The sequence below is a fragment of the Euprymna scolopes genome, chromosome 3, assembly GCF_053919585.1.
Source record: "Euprymna scolopes isolate OS-2025 chromosome 3, ASM5391958v1, whole genome shotgun sequence".
Classification (NCBI taxonomy): Eukaryota; Metazoa; Mollusca; class Cephalopoda; order Sepiida; family Sepiolidae; genus Euprymna; species Euprymna scolopes.
Genome location: NC_136484.1, coordinates 19556697 through 19571973, shown reverse-complemented (window position 1 = coordinate 19571973; position 15277 = coordinate 19556697). Strand labels below are relative to the sequence as shown.

Below are 15277 nucleotides of genomic sequence, written 5' to 3'. Positions count from 1 at the left end.
GGAGATAACAAGGATCCAAAGAAAAAGGAGAGAGAGAGAGAGAGAGAGAGAGAGAGAGAGAGAGAGAGAGAGAGAGAGAGAGAGAGAGAGATAACAGGGATCCAAAGAAAAAGCAGAGAGAATTAATGAGTTTTCTGAAAAAGAGTGGAGAGATCTAACAAGGATTCAAAAGAAGGGTTCAGAATGAAAGAGAGAATGAGACGAAAAATGAATAGCATATGAGATGGCATCAGAAAATTATCTGCTGCTATGTTTTTTGCCTTTTATTAAGAATGAACATTCGTGTGTTGCATTGGCCATTTTGTAGGAATTTTCATTACCAACTGGAGAAGGTCAGAGATTACATCGACCAAAACGTTGTGCAAATAACACTCAAGACAAGAACAGTAGTCGGAAGAATCCAAATAATAGGAATAATTTTATATGTTAGATTGTTCCAGAAATTTCTTTACGTTGTTAACGATTTTGTTTAATTGATTGCTACATTCAATCAGTATCAAAATTTGCCCTCATATTTCCAAAACTAACGCATATTGATTTTAAATATTTCACCAGTCATTTTTGTGGGGATGGTATTGAACGAACCCCTTTATATAAAATATATAAACTTCCAAAATAATCTAAAATATAATTAATAATATTTTATATCCATTAATGAAAACTAATTTTTTAGTTTCATTATTCCATAAAACATATTTTTCCCGTTAACACTGCATAATAGTGCCATCAATCAATTAAGGAAGAAATAATAAACAAGACAAGCCGAGCATGTAAGGTTCCCTTCCATGAGTGAAAAATTTACTTTCACCATGACTAACGTTTGTGCAAAATTTTAAAAAGGATTCAAGGCGTGGTTATTGAGAAAAACGCAAACAAAAGGTCAGATAAACAATTTGGGGGTAATTTTGCCCCTATAATGGCCTCCAAGGAGGAAACCAGAGTTATCCTGGAAAATCCGTTCTGGCAAAAATTTACTTTCACCATGCCTAATGTTTGTGCGAAATCCTTTTTCAGGGGACCAATAAAAACAGAATAATTTTCTGATTCCTTTTGGAATGCATAAATGTACACTTGCTTTCAAATATAGACGAAATGGTCGGATGGGTAAGGATCAATGGTTGCGTGTGAAATGGTCAATAATATGAAATGATCAATATGAAATGGTCAATGGTATGAACTGGATAATTGGTTTGTCGTCTTAGTCCTATCGATTTTACAAGGATGTTGGCAACCTTCACATGGTCCCTTCTATGACTATCTGGTTATACTATTGAAACCAATGTCACCAAAAGAGAATTAAACAATTTTTTTTTTTACTAATAACGTACTCGAAAACAGAGAAACATGCATTTATAAGCAATGAAAATTCTATTTCAAACTTGTGTGACAGACCAAAAATACTATTTTAAATTCAAGCATGACAAACCAAATAAAATGATCTTGGGTTTACTTTCGGCAGCTACACGACTCTTGCTTCCCTTATTTTGTCCTTTAGTCCTCACATTCCATGAGCAATGTTTCTGACAAGAGGGGAAGAATTGCTGTTTTCTGGGTCATAATTTATTCCATCTAATGCTCATCATTGGCAAGTTTTTGACCTTGAAGTAGTTTTTTTTTATAAGGGTCAGAACTTTTAAATGGTCCTAAAGCCACTCGAGGATAAGGATTAATGAATCTAAGGTGATAGTTTAGTAATCGTAACACAACCGAAAAATGGTCTCAAATCAACCATCTGCTTTTGCTTTCTTCCTGCATATTATAATTAATTATTATAATTAATTATAATTAATTATTATAATTAATTATAATTATTTTAAGAATATAATTTTTCATTTTAATTTATTTAAAGCCAGCGAGAATGGAACACCCTTGTTTTAACTATTTAACATTAGACAAATTGAAACATGATTATATTATTTCCCTGGAAGAAAAGGTTGGCCGTAGATTTTAGACAATCAAATAAATTAAAATAACATTTAAATCAACTAGAGGTCCTGGATATGACCTTAAACTATATCCGATGGTGAGGCCCCAGCTTGCAGGCCTTAGGGAGTGGTAGCACCTGTTAGGGTCCCAACTATGGGTTAAATAGATTACGACTTAAAAAAACAAATATACTATATTAAAAAATCGTTCTTTAAAATCACCAGATTCGGCATTAAATAACCTGAAAAGGGTTAATATGCCGTAAAACAAAACAACCAACCAACCAAATCAACTAGATTAATCTTACCTTTTCAAAAGACACTGTAGAAATTGATATCATTTTATATATTCACCTTCAAATGAAGTTTAAAGGAGTTGAGCAATAACAAAAAAAAAAAAAAATGTTTTCCGTTCTCGTTAATTTTAAATATATAAAAATTTAAACAAAAATTGTATTCTTAAAAATGAATTCTAATTAGTATATATGAAGAAAAAGAAAACTGACAGTCAATTCTAAATCGTTTTCTGATTGTGTAAGTTTTAGCACCACTCTAATAAATTAACAATCTATATAATTATAAAACTCAAATGACCTTGTAACAATGTATGTAACCCACTTTCCGGTTTATGACATCTGAGTTTGCATGCACGCATGACCTGCGCACTGAAATATTAACGTTATTATTTCGAAATTATTATTTAACATAGGAAGAGTGGGGGTTAAAATAACTTAAACGTAATACAGAAATGAACGATGTAAAAAAAAAAACAGATATATCAAAATTTGAATTTAACTATAATAAGTATTATGGTATCTGTTCAGTACACATTTACCTATAAGTATGGCCAACCACTTATAATTCAGTAACTGTACATTTTTTTTCAAAAATAATTAATTATAATAAACAGAACGACTCATAGAAATCTATCTATATTCTTTTTTCATTTTAATATACTTTCATAGAAATGTTTCTGTTGTGTCAAAAAAAAACTATTTTCTTTATGTCACAAGTGTCACGCTCAAACTTGAATTCCATAGCTAATATAACATACTGACTCAATGGGTCACGGGTAGTCTAGTTTAACTTTAAAAATCCCATTAAAGAAAATGAGTTAAACAGAAAAAAAGCATGGAAATAAAACAATTAAAAAAAAATGAAAATAAAAATACTTCTGGGCAACGCCGGCAACTTACAAGTTATTTATAAATTTAAGAATGAAAAAATATCAGAAGTATTCATGCAATTTAAATTTCAATATTTCGTTAGGCGTTTGATCAATTTTATTGTAAAACTTTTTTAATAAGATATTTCCTCATTGAAGTATATTTCCAAATCTATTTATATTAAGTAGGAGAGAGAGAGAGAGAGAGAGAGTGTGTGTGTAGAACTATCCTACAGTCCACACCACTGGACCGATCATGACAAAAGCTGACATGATAGTCTCTGACCTAGGAATTGCGCACACCATTTTTCAAGGTCAAATTTGGTGCGGCTCTTTATAAACTCCTCCACCTAGGGATGGTGCATACCAATTTAGGGTTAGCCGCCATCCCGGGGGGTCACCATTATGGCGCTGGCCAACTTCTGTGAATTTAAATCAGATCACCCTTTTTCACCCCATCCCCTTAACCAATCTTTATGAAATTTCGCATGGTAGTGTTCCCTTACTATGGTCAAAATTTATTGTACTGTATCTCTTAACTTTGATCTTCCAAAATAATGCTACAAAAATCAATGTAACGGATCATTAAGAATCCTTTTTCCTTGAACTGCATATAATTCTTCGGGGGGGGGGGGAATTTAAGATAATACTTTCCTCTTTCAGATGCGCACTAAAAATGCCACACAAACGTAATAGAAACGAAATTGAGGAAAAAAGATTGGTAAGATTAGAAGCTAATAAACTAAGAGCAATAGTTATTCTTACTGCCAGGATGGCCATGAAGTGGATACCTGAGCATACAGTAAAGTATGTAAATATTTTCTTAAAAGAAATTAAAACCAAACAAAAAAGTAGATGGTCAATGAGTAAAATAAAAAGACGCCAGGGAAACGCCGATTAAAAACTACTACTTTTACAATAATTTATAGTAGGAAGTCTTCATAGCCTGTAAATGAAGGCTCATTTTACAATTAATTAAATTTGGAAATGAAACGCCATCTATAAATTATTTTTCTTTTTTGGTAAAAGTGAACTTGTTTAATAATAGTTAGTAAACTAATACCTAACATATAACATTATCTTACTGGATTTTTAAATTTAACTAATATAGCATCGCATTTTTTATTCTGTTTAGAAAGATTGTTACAATGGTGATTATCTTAAATAATGAATAAAAATGTAAGGGAGATAAATCTTTGCAGCTTAAAATATGACTTATTCCCCTTACATAATTTGATTCATTATTCGATATTTTTTTCATTTTATATTCTGTATATAAACAACATTTTTGACCACTTTATGCTTATGTATATATACGTAACTTACCCATTTTTATATTTTACTTTGTTTGTTGCTTATTTTTTAAATTTTAATTCTGATAAAAATTAATTTAAAAATGTGCAATTAATGAATCCCGATCATCTTCTCATAAAGTCAGTTCTCTTTATTACTCTAAACACTTTCTCACAACACTATCTCTACAAATATACTATGTATGGGGGACTATTGTGGATACTTATGCAGAGAAGGTACCATGCTGAAATAACATTATTATTTAGAAACCTATTCTTAATATGGGAAAGGGGGTTGTTTTGTAACTCTTCTGTACTTTCACCTAACAATTTGATAAAGAAAAGACTGTAAAACTTGAATTTAACTTGAAAATTCTATATAAAAATAGCACGGCACCTTCTCTGCATAAGTACCCTATTGTAATAGCTGGACTAGCGAATCTGTTCCATTTCATGGTTCTTGATAAGATGAGAAAATGTATCTTTAATTTAATTGGTTCCACCCATTCTTCATTGCAACCTCTCTCGCAGGCATGATGTTAGAATTTATTAAAAACACAAACTATCATTGCATATGTTCTTCAGAATTGTCTGATCTATTCCATGCTTCTTTTGTTCCAGCTTGTTGATCTAGTGGTCTTCATTAATTCATTGTTTTGATACTAATTATTATAATACAGCTTCCTACTCCAATAACTTATTTTCAAAAACTACAAACTGGTGGAACTCTTCCTGCTGACTGTTTTCCTCCTACCTATAGCTTTGGTCTTTTCAAGACTAGACATCTCTTTTTGCCATAATTACCTTTCATTCTTGTTAGCTCCTTACATCAAATGGCTTCACGCCTTGTCCAGAACGATTTCCATTAAAAAGAAAAAATAGAAAAAAAAATCCTTATTGGGCAATTCATTCAATATTCCATCTAAATTATCTAACTCTTTTTGGGGGCAAAGAATCCTTATTATTATTTACAATATTCTTCGTGTCGACCTGAGGAACCCAATGAAGCATTTGAGATACAATATTGTGTCATTCTTTCAGTTAACGTGTGCTATCTTTGTTTGGGATTGAACCCAGAAACTCAAAATAACCTGCACATTTGAACCAATGCTCTAGTCGCTTTGGGACATGTTTGAATGAATTTTTAAGACTTATAAAACTAACACTTTGTCCTTTATTAGAGGACCCCCATATTATGTCCATCTGTGTACATTTTAAGCATGTTCCTAGTCGCTATCACTATACTTGACCTATCGAAGTAGTTTGAATCACATTGCTGTAATAACTAAGATGAGGAAACCAGTAAAAAAAACAAAAAACAAGAAAAACTATGAATAGCATTCCACTCATAGCAAATATATATAAATAAAATAGTAGATGCATGTGTATGTGTGTGAAAATATTTAACCGATAAATTCTTAAACTATTGACCACATAACATTAAAATTAAGAGGAAATATTAACCATACACAATGCGTAAAAGCTATGTTTGGATGGATGAATAATGCATACAGAAATATGTCGGCAGGTTGAAATGCAAAATGCTCATTTCCACTTGCCGACATATTTCTATTACTTTTGTGCATGCGCAAATTCATAGTTTGAAGTGATTTAATTTTAAATCTTTTCGATAACTCAAATGGTAGGGAATTCAGCTGGAGTGCTAAATGTTTTGGTTTCAATTCTAGCTGATGGCACTCAAGTCAATTTTTTTTCAAACTTTTGAAATGAGTACTATATATTAGGTACAATATAATATTCAATAGAGAATGAGGTATGTAATAATAAATATGAACTTTGCATAAATTAAAATATATTTAAGCGTATTTACGACCGGGCAAGGTCGCCCCTGCCTCCCGCTAATGATAAATAAAATCAAATTTCAATTAAGTTAAATCAACTAATATTAACTTTAAAGATTCCTTAAAAAAACACAACACATTTTATAAATGTATTATATTTAATGTTTTAGACACAAAAATAATACGTGTAAAATAATTTAATAAAAAAATATAATCATGTTTTCCACACATAATAAAAACTATTTGAAAAATGGAGATGCCTTGTTACCTTATGATTTATGAACGTTTTCATAGTTTACTAGTATGGAGATCTGACGATGCCCGGGATTGAACTAATGTTTCACACTTTCATATTTTATTGTCATTGAATTTAGTGAAATCGCCCATTTTTCAATCAAATCGATTAATTGCCTGCTCTAGTTGCGGATACACTGCGGTGCATCGGGAGGAAACTTTATATGCCTCCTCGCAGTAACTTAGTCCACAATACATTGTAGTTTAAATTGCACTGTAGAGAACATACTGTTGATTTTATAAATTTTTTTTTATATAATGGAATTGAAGTTTATAATGCAGGTCAAGGATCATGGTTCAATTGTACTTTTAACAGAAATGTTCATTTCTAACGCGCCTCTGTTATATCAGATAACCAACTGTTAATTTTATATGTCGGGTCTTTCTGCTTGTGTGGTAATAAAACTTCTCCAATGAATTTGTAATATTAGGCTATATAAGGCGTTAACTTGCGTCAAAATCGCCTGTTCCTTCTTTCATCATATTTTTTAAAGTATCGATTATCGATTTTCGATTATCAATACTTTTTGAAGACATTCCGATACAAAACCTATCTAAGAACACTGCCAAGCACGTCAAGTACATTTGTGTGAAATTAAAAAAATTCAGCTCAGTCGTTTAGAAGCCCATAGGGAACGAACTCGCACGCAAATTCCTTTTATATAGTTGTAGAGATAGCTTGAAATGTTTTTATGTATAAAAGATATTTTAAAAGGGTTTAGTAATTAAAAACTTATTTAAAAAATGCCCACAATGCATTAGTCAAAATTCCATTTTTCAAGAATTTCCCTAGAGTTAATATTATCCATTAAATCTTATAAAATTGAGAAACCTTGAGAAAATTGGAAATTGAAAAAAGAAAGAAAAGTATAATAAAGGCATAAATAAACGAACGTTCTATATGAAAGATTGATTAATGAGTTTAAATATTTTACAAAATTTTGATAACATGAGAATTCATAAAATCAGAAGAATAAGGTAAAACGATTAAGGTTGAAAGAACAATGTATAATTAGATAGAGCGTTGTAATAGAGGTCGCATCGTGTTTTTCTTTTAAATAAAAACCCAAATTGCTGATTATTTTCAATTTAATCACATTTAGAAAAAGATAACTGAACATTTTCAGATGGAGAGGGAGTATATTTCCGCGATAAAAATGAACATTTTATTCTATAGTAACTGAAATCTATCCCTTATAAAAACCTTAAACTAACCTTCATATGCTTAGTATCCTTTGCCTTTTTACCTTTTATCACAGCTTTCAACCCGTAAACGGCTTCGGACATTTCCGGAACTGCCTTGAAATTTTTCTTCACAGTACTGAAATCTGGGTACCAATCCATTACAAGCACCTGATATACTTTGAGATCTTATTGACAATAATTTACAGTTATTGTCAATAACAAAGAAAAAAGACTCACTCGGAAAATGATGCGGTCTATTCCGAGGCTCCACTTATAAATAAACTATTTAAAAAAATAGTTTGCCCGATAATTGTGCTTTGCATGTGATGATATCGGTTATAATCTATAGTCATATTGAGAAAAAAAGGTTCTTTTTTAGAATTCAACCTAATTTAAAAATACAGAAAAATCTTTATGATGTCATATTCCAAAAATTACGTAAATTGATCAAGTAATTTTATTTTTAACTAAGAAAATCAATTTTATTAGTAAACAAAAAGGGACCGTTCCGCATCACCATCTTGAAAAAGAGGCAGATACGCCCATAATAATTCAAACTTGCGAGATCAACCTTGTAATTTCACATCGATCGTTTAAAATTGTTTAAAAATTAGTTTCTTTATTACTTGATCAATTTACATGATTTTTGGAACATGACGCTTCCGTTCTGTGAAGAGTACGTTCACCATAAAGACTTTTCTATATTTTTTTGTTTTTTAAATTAGGTTGAACTCTAAATAAGACGCTCCCTTCAAATTTACCTTCAAACGAAGTGCGATTTATAAAGCTACTTCTGCATTTATAAACCTGCGATTTCCACGAAGCTACTCGGGTGTGCCCGGCAGATGACTGGAATAACTGGAAACGGCCGGGCGAGCCTTATTACAAAAAAACACAAATCGTTACAAACCCCCACCCATGTTAAGAATGGCGACGACCACTGAAATTCATAAAGTAATACATTGGGGAAAAATGTCTTAAGATCCAGAAAACTACTTGCCGACCGTGTCCGGTTCTTCCCGTCATCCGCCGGGTACACCTGAGTAACTTCGTGGAAATCGCGGGTTCACAAATACAGAAGTACCAAATTTAATAATCGCAAATGATTGTTCACCTTACACACTGATCCTACACGATAAGTATGAAAAATGTCCGTACCCGAATCCTGTGCAGTCGTTAAGAAGATATACAACCAGAAGAAAAGTGCCGTCTTTTTAAAATTCAGATGAATACGATTCCATTCCGATTTGTAGCGGGACATTTTAGTCGTAGATGCCGACAAGATGATAAAATCTTTTTACATTCAACAATGATTTTTCTTATTCGTTCTCCAAATCCTTCTTTGTTTGTGATTCTTTTCTCCCCCTTTTTTTTCAATAAAATAAAACCAATTTTTGCTCAAGAGAAAAAAAAAAAATGTACTCCAGTACTCCACTGCTGAAGTTGTTCATCAAGTCAGAAAAGACACGATTTTCAAACAGACTTCCCTCTCTTCCACACTTACTTCACATCTTTCTTTCTTTCTCATCAGTCTTGTTTACCAATTCAGCCCCTCCCCATTCACTCCAAGATCTACCTGAACCTCTTGTCACCTCAATTACCTCTGCTACCACCATGTCCACCTTAATCGTCACCTCAGAGGTGCGTGATGGCTTATTCATTTGTATAATTTGGATTATTCGAACTACTGTTCTCATCTTGGGTGTTATTTTCACAACGTTTCGGTCGATGCAATCTCCTTTTTCAGGAGTTCCTTTTAGAACTCAAAAATATTCCCGTCAAACTCGGGAATCTGCACGAATTTCAAACGGAACCCTTTATTTAATCCACGGAGGTAGCATGACCTCGTTCATCCTGGTAAAAGTGTTAACTAATTTACAATTATATTCTGAGTATCACCCGCATTGAGAATTGTGCCTTCAACCTCCTTAAGAAGGTCGTTCCTAAGTGAAGTTAACCTAGCACTTTATCCGTTACGCCACGGATCCTTATCATGTTAAAAAGGTTTCATTACCAATATTTTTTAATTTTACAATGTTCAGTAGAACCCCGGGATACGGTTTTCAGGTTATGATGTGGAATACAATGTTTTTCTGGCCCCCTGGTTATGGGATTTGCCCCGCCTTACGGTATTATTTACAATGTTATTTGATTATATGCATGTATTTCGTTAGTAACTTTTAATGCCGTATTTCAGGGTTCTATTGTATAGGGTGATTGGAAAATTATATCCTATTATTAAGTGTTCACAAATTATTACTGAACCAGCAGGGTTTGTGGAAATTCCATGGAACGAGAAATATATTTAATCAACAAATATGTTTTGATGAAACTGATGTTTTTCTGAATAGAGCAAAAAATTATTTTATTTACAGAAAAACCAATAATACGCAGCAAATATGAGTTTATTAACATTTTTATGAAAATAGTGGCCATTGTATTTTAAATATGAAACTAACCCAAACGAGATAAATTAAGTACCAATAAATACTTAGAAAGTAATATTGTGCTACATAGTTCAACACAAATAATAAAATCATATTGTAAGAGACAAACTTTAATTTACTTCTTTAGTTCAGCACCTCTTGGTAGGCAATTCTCTTCTTTTTTCCCCTGTTTCTTTTTTTACGTAACGTTTTGCTGTATTCTTTCTACAGTGAAGAAGTGCTACACGTCGAAATTACAAGTTCGTTTCTCACACCATTAAAAAATTGATCATATACTCGAATATTCGAAAACGAGGCTACATCAAAGGGAGGTCACTCATAATCTTGTCCAGAGTTGCCAAATTGTCCTTTTTCCTTTTAAAGGCCAAATTTCACGAAAGTGCCTCCCCTTTTTTTAAAAGCAGTTTGACTTTCAAAAATTGTATTTGGCCTTTTTCAAAGCGTATGGACTAAGAAAGGAACAAGCAGAATATTATATAAATTGTTATGTTAATTTCTTATAAGAATTATAAAAAAGTGCATAGCATGGGGTTTAATTTAAAATGTAATATAGGCGCCAGCATTCGCCACCAGCATTTTCAAAATAAGTGACAATCCGTAACTCTTGCTTCCTGTTTTATCCTTTGTTACATTATATGAGCAATCTTTCTGCCAAAGGGGAAAGAATTGCTGTTTTATGGGCCGGCTGTTGTCTTGAGTGGATAGTATGCAGAGATTTCAATCCTCTCCTAGTATTTATAATCATTTTAACTGTCAATTTATCTGTTTCATTAATTATCCTCGAGTATTTTTATCCTTACTAAGTGGCGACTCATTAGTAAAAAAGAGATAAAACTAAGGAGCTCCATGCGAAATCAGTCAATGTTAGCAGCAATCTGGAATTCTAAATAAAACCCTATTCACTTTAACGACGAGAAGTTATTTTCCAGTCACTCTGTATTATCGACTTTAGTTTTTTTTTTAGTTTATAGATTTTATATATTTGTACAGTTTTTTTAAATTACAAGATCACTTTTAGAATGGGGTTTTCAGTTTCATGTAATAAACGTTTCATACCTGATTTTTCGACTGGCCTTTAACAAAAAGCAAAAAAGTCATTTTAATAATGTGAGAATTTAGTGCTCAATTGAAGATGACCCCCCCCCATCCTGAAATCCAATAAGTTTTCTAAGGGATAGCAAAGAAATTCTTGACAAACATCAATTTCAAGAGGGCATTTTTCTGTTACACATACACAGCAAACTAAACCCCCTGTTAAAAATTCAAGATTAAAAAAAAAATTATAATCTGAAAATGAAACAGAAAATTCCGTAATACAACTTTTAGAAAGTGGTTTGTTGTACACGTTCGCTATCTGATTTTTTTAATTTGTGTTTATCTTTTTAATTTAAATCTTGCTTTCCTGCCTGCTGGAAAACTGCTTCTGTGGTACCAGTTTTCAAGAATTCTGGCGAAAGAACTGACCCAGTAAATCACCGCCCCATTAGCCTCCACCCACTTTCCGCCAAAATATTGGAGTCCATAATTAACCAAGCTCTAGTCCATCACCTTACAGATACTAAACTTCTGACCGACCAACAATATGGATTTAGACAAGCCATTCAGACATCTCTGAGTGTATATACCATTCACTTGACAAAGTAGGGGAGGGTAGTTTGGTAGCTCTTGATATATCGAAGGCTTTTGACAAGGTATGGCATGAAGGTCTTCTCAGAAAAATCAGATCGTACGGTATCACTGGAAGAATACTTAACATAATTAAATCCTTCTTAGATAAGAGAAAAATCCAGGTTGTCCTCGACGGTCGTACATCTAAACAGTATTATATAAATGCGGGAGTGCTTCAGGGGTCTATCCTTGGACCTCTATTTTCCTAATATTCATAAATGACCTCCCTGACAAAATTGTCTGTGAGATGGGTATATATGCTGATGACACCATGCTCTATAACAGACACGACAGGAAAACAAATGAACACATATCTAAGGAAATGGCAGAAACACTAGAGGACGACCTCCAATCTGAAGTGGAATGGGGACACAAATTGATGGTTACATTCAATTCTGCCAAGACTAAACTGGTTTCCTTCAATAACTACAATAAACCTTCTCTACCAAAAATAGCAATGGCCAAAGACTCTTTATCTGAAAGTACATCTTTTGAACTCCTCGGCCTTACGTTCACAGGAAACAAGAGTTGGAAAAATTACGTTGAGAACATTGCCAGGACCGCTACAAAAAAGGTAGGTGCTAGAAAGCTACTAACGCCCAAAAGTATCCTGTACCTCTATAAGGCCACCATTCGCCCATGTATGGAGTATTGTTGTCATATTTGGGCTGGTGCATCTGCTGCTAGTCTCTCACTCCTAGACAAGGTTCAAAAGAGAGTCGCCAACCTGATAGGTCCTGAACTATCATCTAAGCTTCAGCCTCTGTCCCATCGATGAAATGTAGCATCCCTCTGCCTGTTCTACAAGTACTTTAACGGTGAATGCTCCGAACTGCAAGCACTTGTACCCCCTCGACGTAAATACTCCGGACAAACCCGACAAGCAGCAAAATCCCACCCCTTCACAGTTGAGATCCCTAGATGTAAGAGAGCCTTCTACTCCAGTAGTTTCCAGAACCGCTAGACTTTGGAATTCCCTTCCGGGTTCCTGCTTCCCCAACTGTACTGACATGCAGAAGTTCAAGTATAACGTGAACCAACATCTTGCTGCCTTACTCCCCACATAATACCCCTGTAGCTTATGTCCTTGATAGTAGCCCCCTACATCAAAGTGGCAACGTGCTTTGTTTGGGGTGAAAATGTAATACAAAAAAAAAAAACATTAATTTACATAAATCGATAAAATGTTCTTCACTAAACAGAAGTATGATCTTTTTTCCAAAGTATTAGACAAGCTATCTCTCAAATGCAATTATGGTGAAGATATTTCTATTTCCGAATTTTGAGATGAGGATTCATATTGATTGAATTATTCAGACTACTGTTCTCATCTTGAGTGTTAGTTTCACAACATTTCGACTGATGTAACCTCCAACCTTCTTCAGGCATATCTCGTCAAACTCAGAAATCTTTCAGTTATAGTCAGCTAACGTACTTCCTAATTTCCAGCATAGCGCTACCAAAAGCGGCGACAAGGAATATATTTGAATGTATATTCCGTTAACCGGACAAAACAGGGGAGGATAGAATACAATACATCTAGGTCTTTTGACAATATATCTAAGGCTTTTTAAATTATGAGGTACGTTAGCTGACGATGGTCTACTAAGGAAAATTAGATCGTATGGTATCACTGGAAGAATACATACATTAAATCCTTCTTAAGTAAAAGAAAAATCCAGGTTGTCCTAGACGGTCATACATCTAAACAATATGATATAAATGCGAGAGTATCCTTGAACCTTTATTATTCCTAATATTCATAAATTACCTCCCTGATAAAATTGTCTCCGAGATGGGTATATTTACTGATGACACCACAATCTATAACAGGTACGAGGGGAAAACAAATGAACACATATCTAAGGAAATGGCAGAAACACTAGAGGAAGACCTTCAATCTGTAGTGGAATTGGAATAAAAATGGATGGTCACATTCAATACTTCCAAGACTAATAATTACAAGAAACCTTCTCTACCACCAATAGCAATGGCTAAAAACACATTACCTGAAAGTACTTCTTTTAAACTCCTCGGCCTAATGTTCACAGGAAACATCAGTTGTAACATATATTGAGAGCATTACCAAGGTTGCTGCAAAGAAGGTGGGCTTTCTTTATCGTGCCAGAAAGTTACTTACACCTAAAAGTACCTGTACCTCTCTATGGAGTACTATTGTTAAATTAAAAAAACAAAACAAAAAACAACTTATTTTTATAATTTCATAAACATATTTCTTAAGAAAACTTTCAAATAAAATAAAAACTTAAATATAGACTAACTTATTTTATCTGCATAATTGTTAATTTTTATTGTATATTTTTCAATAATATCCTTTTCTTATATTTTATTTCAATAAATCGCTTCACAATAGAAATACTGAAGAACAATAAAAGTGAAGGAACTGATTTACCTTATCACCGCCTCCGGTAGCGCTACGCTGTAAATTATGAGGTACGTTAGCTGACTATCACCAACCTTTCTGTTGAACTCGAGGAATCTGCACTGAACATCAAACAAAACCATTTATTTAATCAACAGGGGTAGCATGCTCTCGTATCGTCAACCATAATCGTGTCGAAGTCCCAAGTAATTTGCAATTATATTACGACTATCGCCCATGCTGAGGATTGAACTGTAGGACTGACCGGAGTCACCCCTAAAAGCCAAGAAATAGGACGAAAACAATACCATTCCCTCAAAATAATAGTTTCTTAGCCCCTCTCTTTCTCTTGCTTATAAACCAAACACAAACCAAGAACTGCTATCTAGAGTCCCTCATCATCTCCTCCCCCCTCTTTCTCCTTAACCAAGCTCTAGCCAGCATGACAGGCAAGTAGCCAGCCAGTGTTACAATGGTGACCCCCTACAAAACAATGCAACCCGACAAGAACACAAATATTACCGGGAAGAAAAGGAAATAAAACACAACTGTTGGAGAATTCAAGAAAATGCAAGTAACTTTTCAACTTCACATCGCAAACATTAAAAAAAAAAGAAAAGAAGCAACCTTTGACGTAAGTAAAACAAAAACCACACTTTTTCCTCTTTTCTTCGTCTAAAAAACAAATATATATATACATATATATATATATACACAAAAAAAATAAATAATGGAAGAAGCCTGCTTGCAACAAATTAATGTGCTAATGCAGAGAGTGATCTGTGCTATTTTTTTAAATCGTATTTCCAAGTTTAATTAAAGTTTTGTTTTTTATTCAATTGTAAGGTTAAAGTACAGGATAGGTACAAAACATCTTCCCATCCCCATGTTAAAAATGGCTTTTTAAATAATAACGTTATTATTTCAGCACGGATCACTCTCTGCATGAGTACCCAAATTAATATAAAAACTCCAGAATTCATGGAAACGGCAGTGAAGGGCTGGTTTTCCATTCTGGAAACACAATTCCACTTACGCAACATAACAGCTTCAGCAACAAAATTCTTCAGTGATATCATCTCTGCCCGCAGAGGTGGCAGCAAAAATATCAATACA

At 33.3% G+C, this 15277-nt stretch overlaps 1 protein-coding gene across 1 annotated transcript in view; it reads right to left on the bottom strand.

Annotated features, from left to right (window-relative positions):
- The window catches only part of LOC145252652 (uncharacterized), a 91633-nt gene extending 83811 nt beyond the window's left edge, over window positions 1–7822 (bottom strand). The window contains exon 1 of the mRNA XM_080112401.1: window positions 7726–7822. Within this exon, the coding sequence (XP_079968527.1) occupies window positions 7726–7822 (97 nt within the window). The remainder of the gene's footprint in view (window positions 1–7725) is intronic.
- Window positions 7823–15277: the final 7455 nt, after the last annotated feature.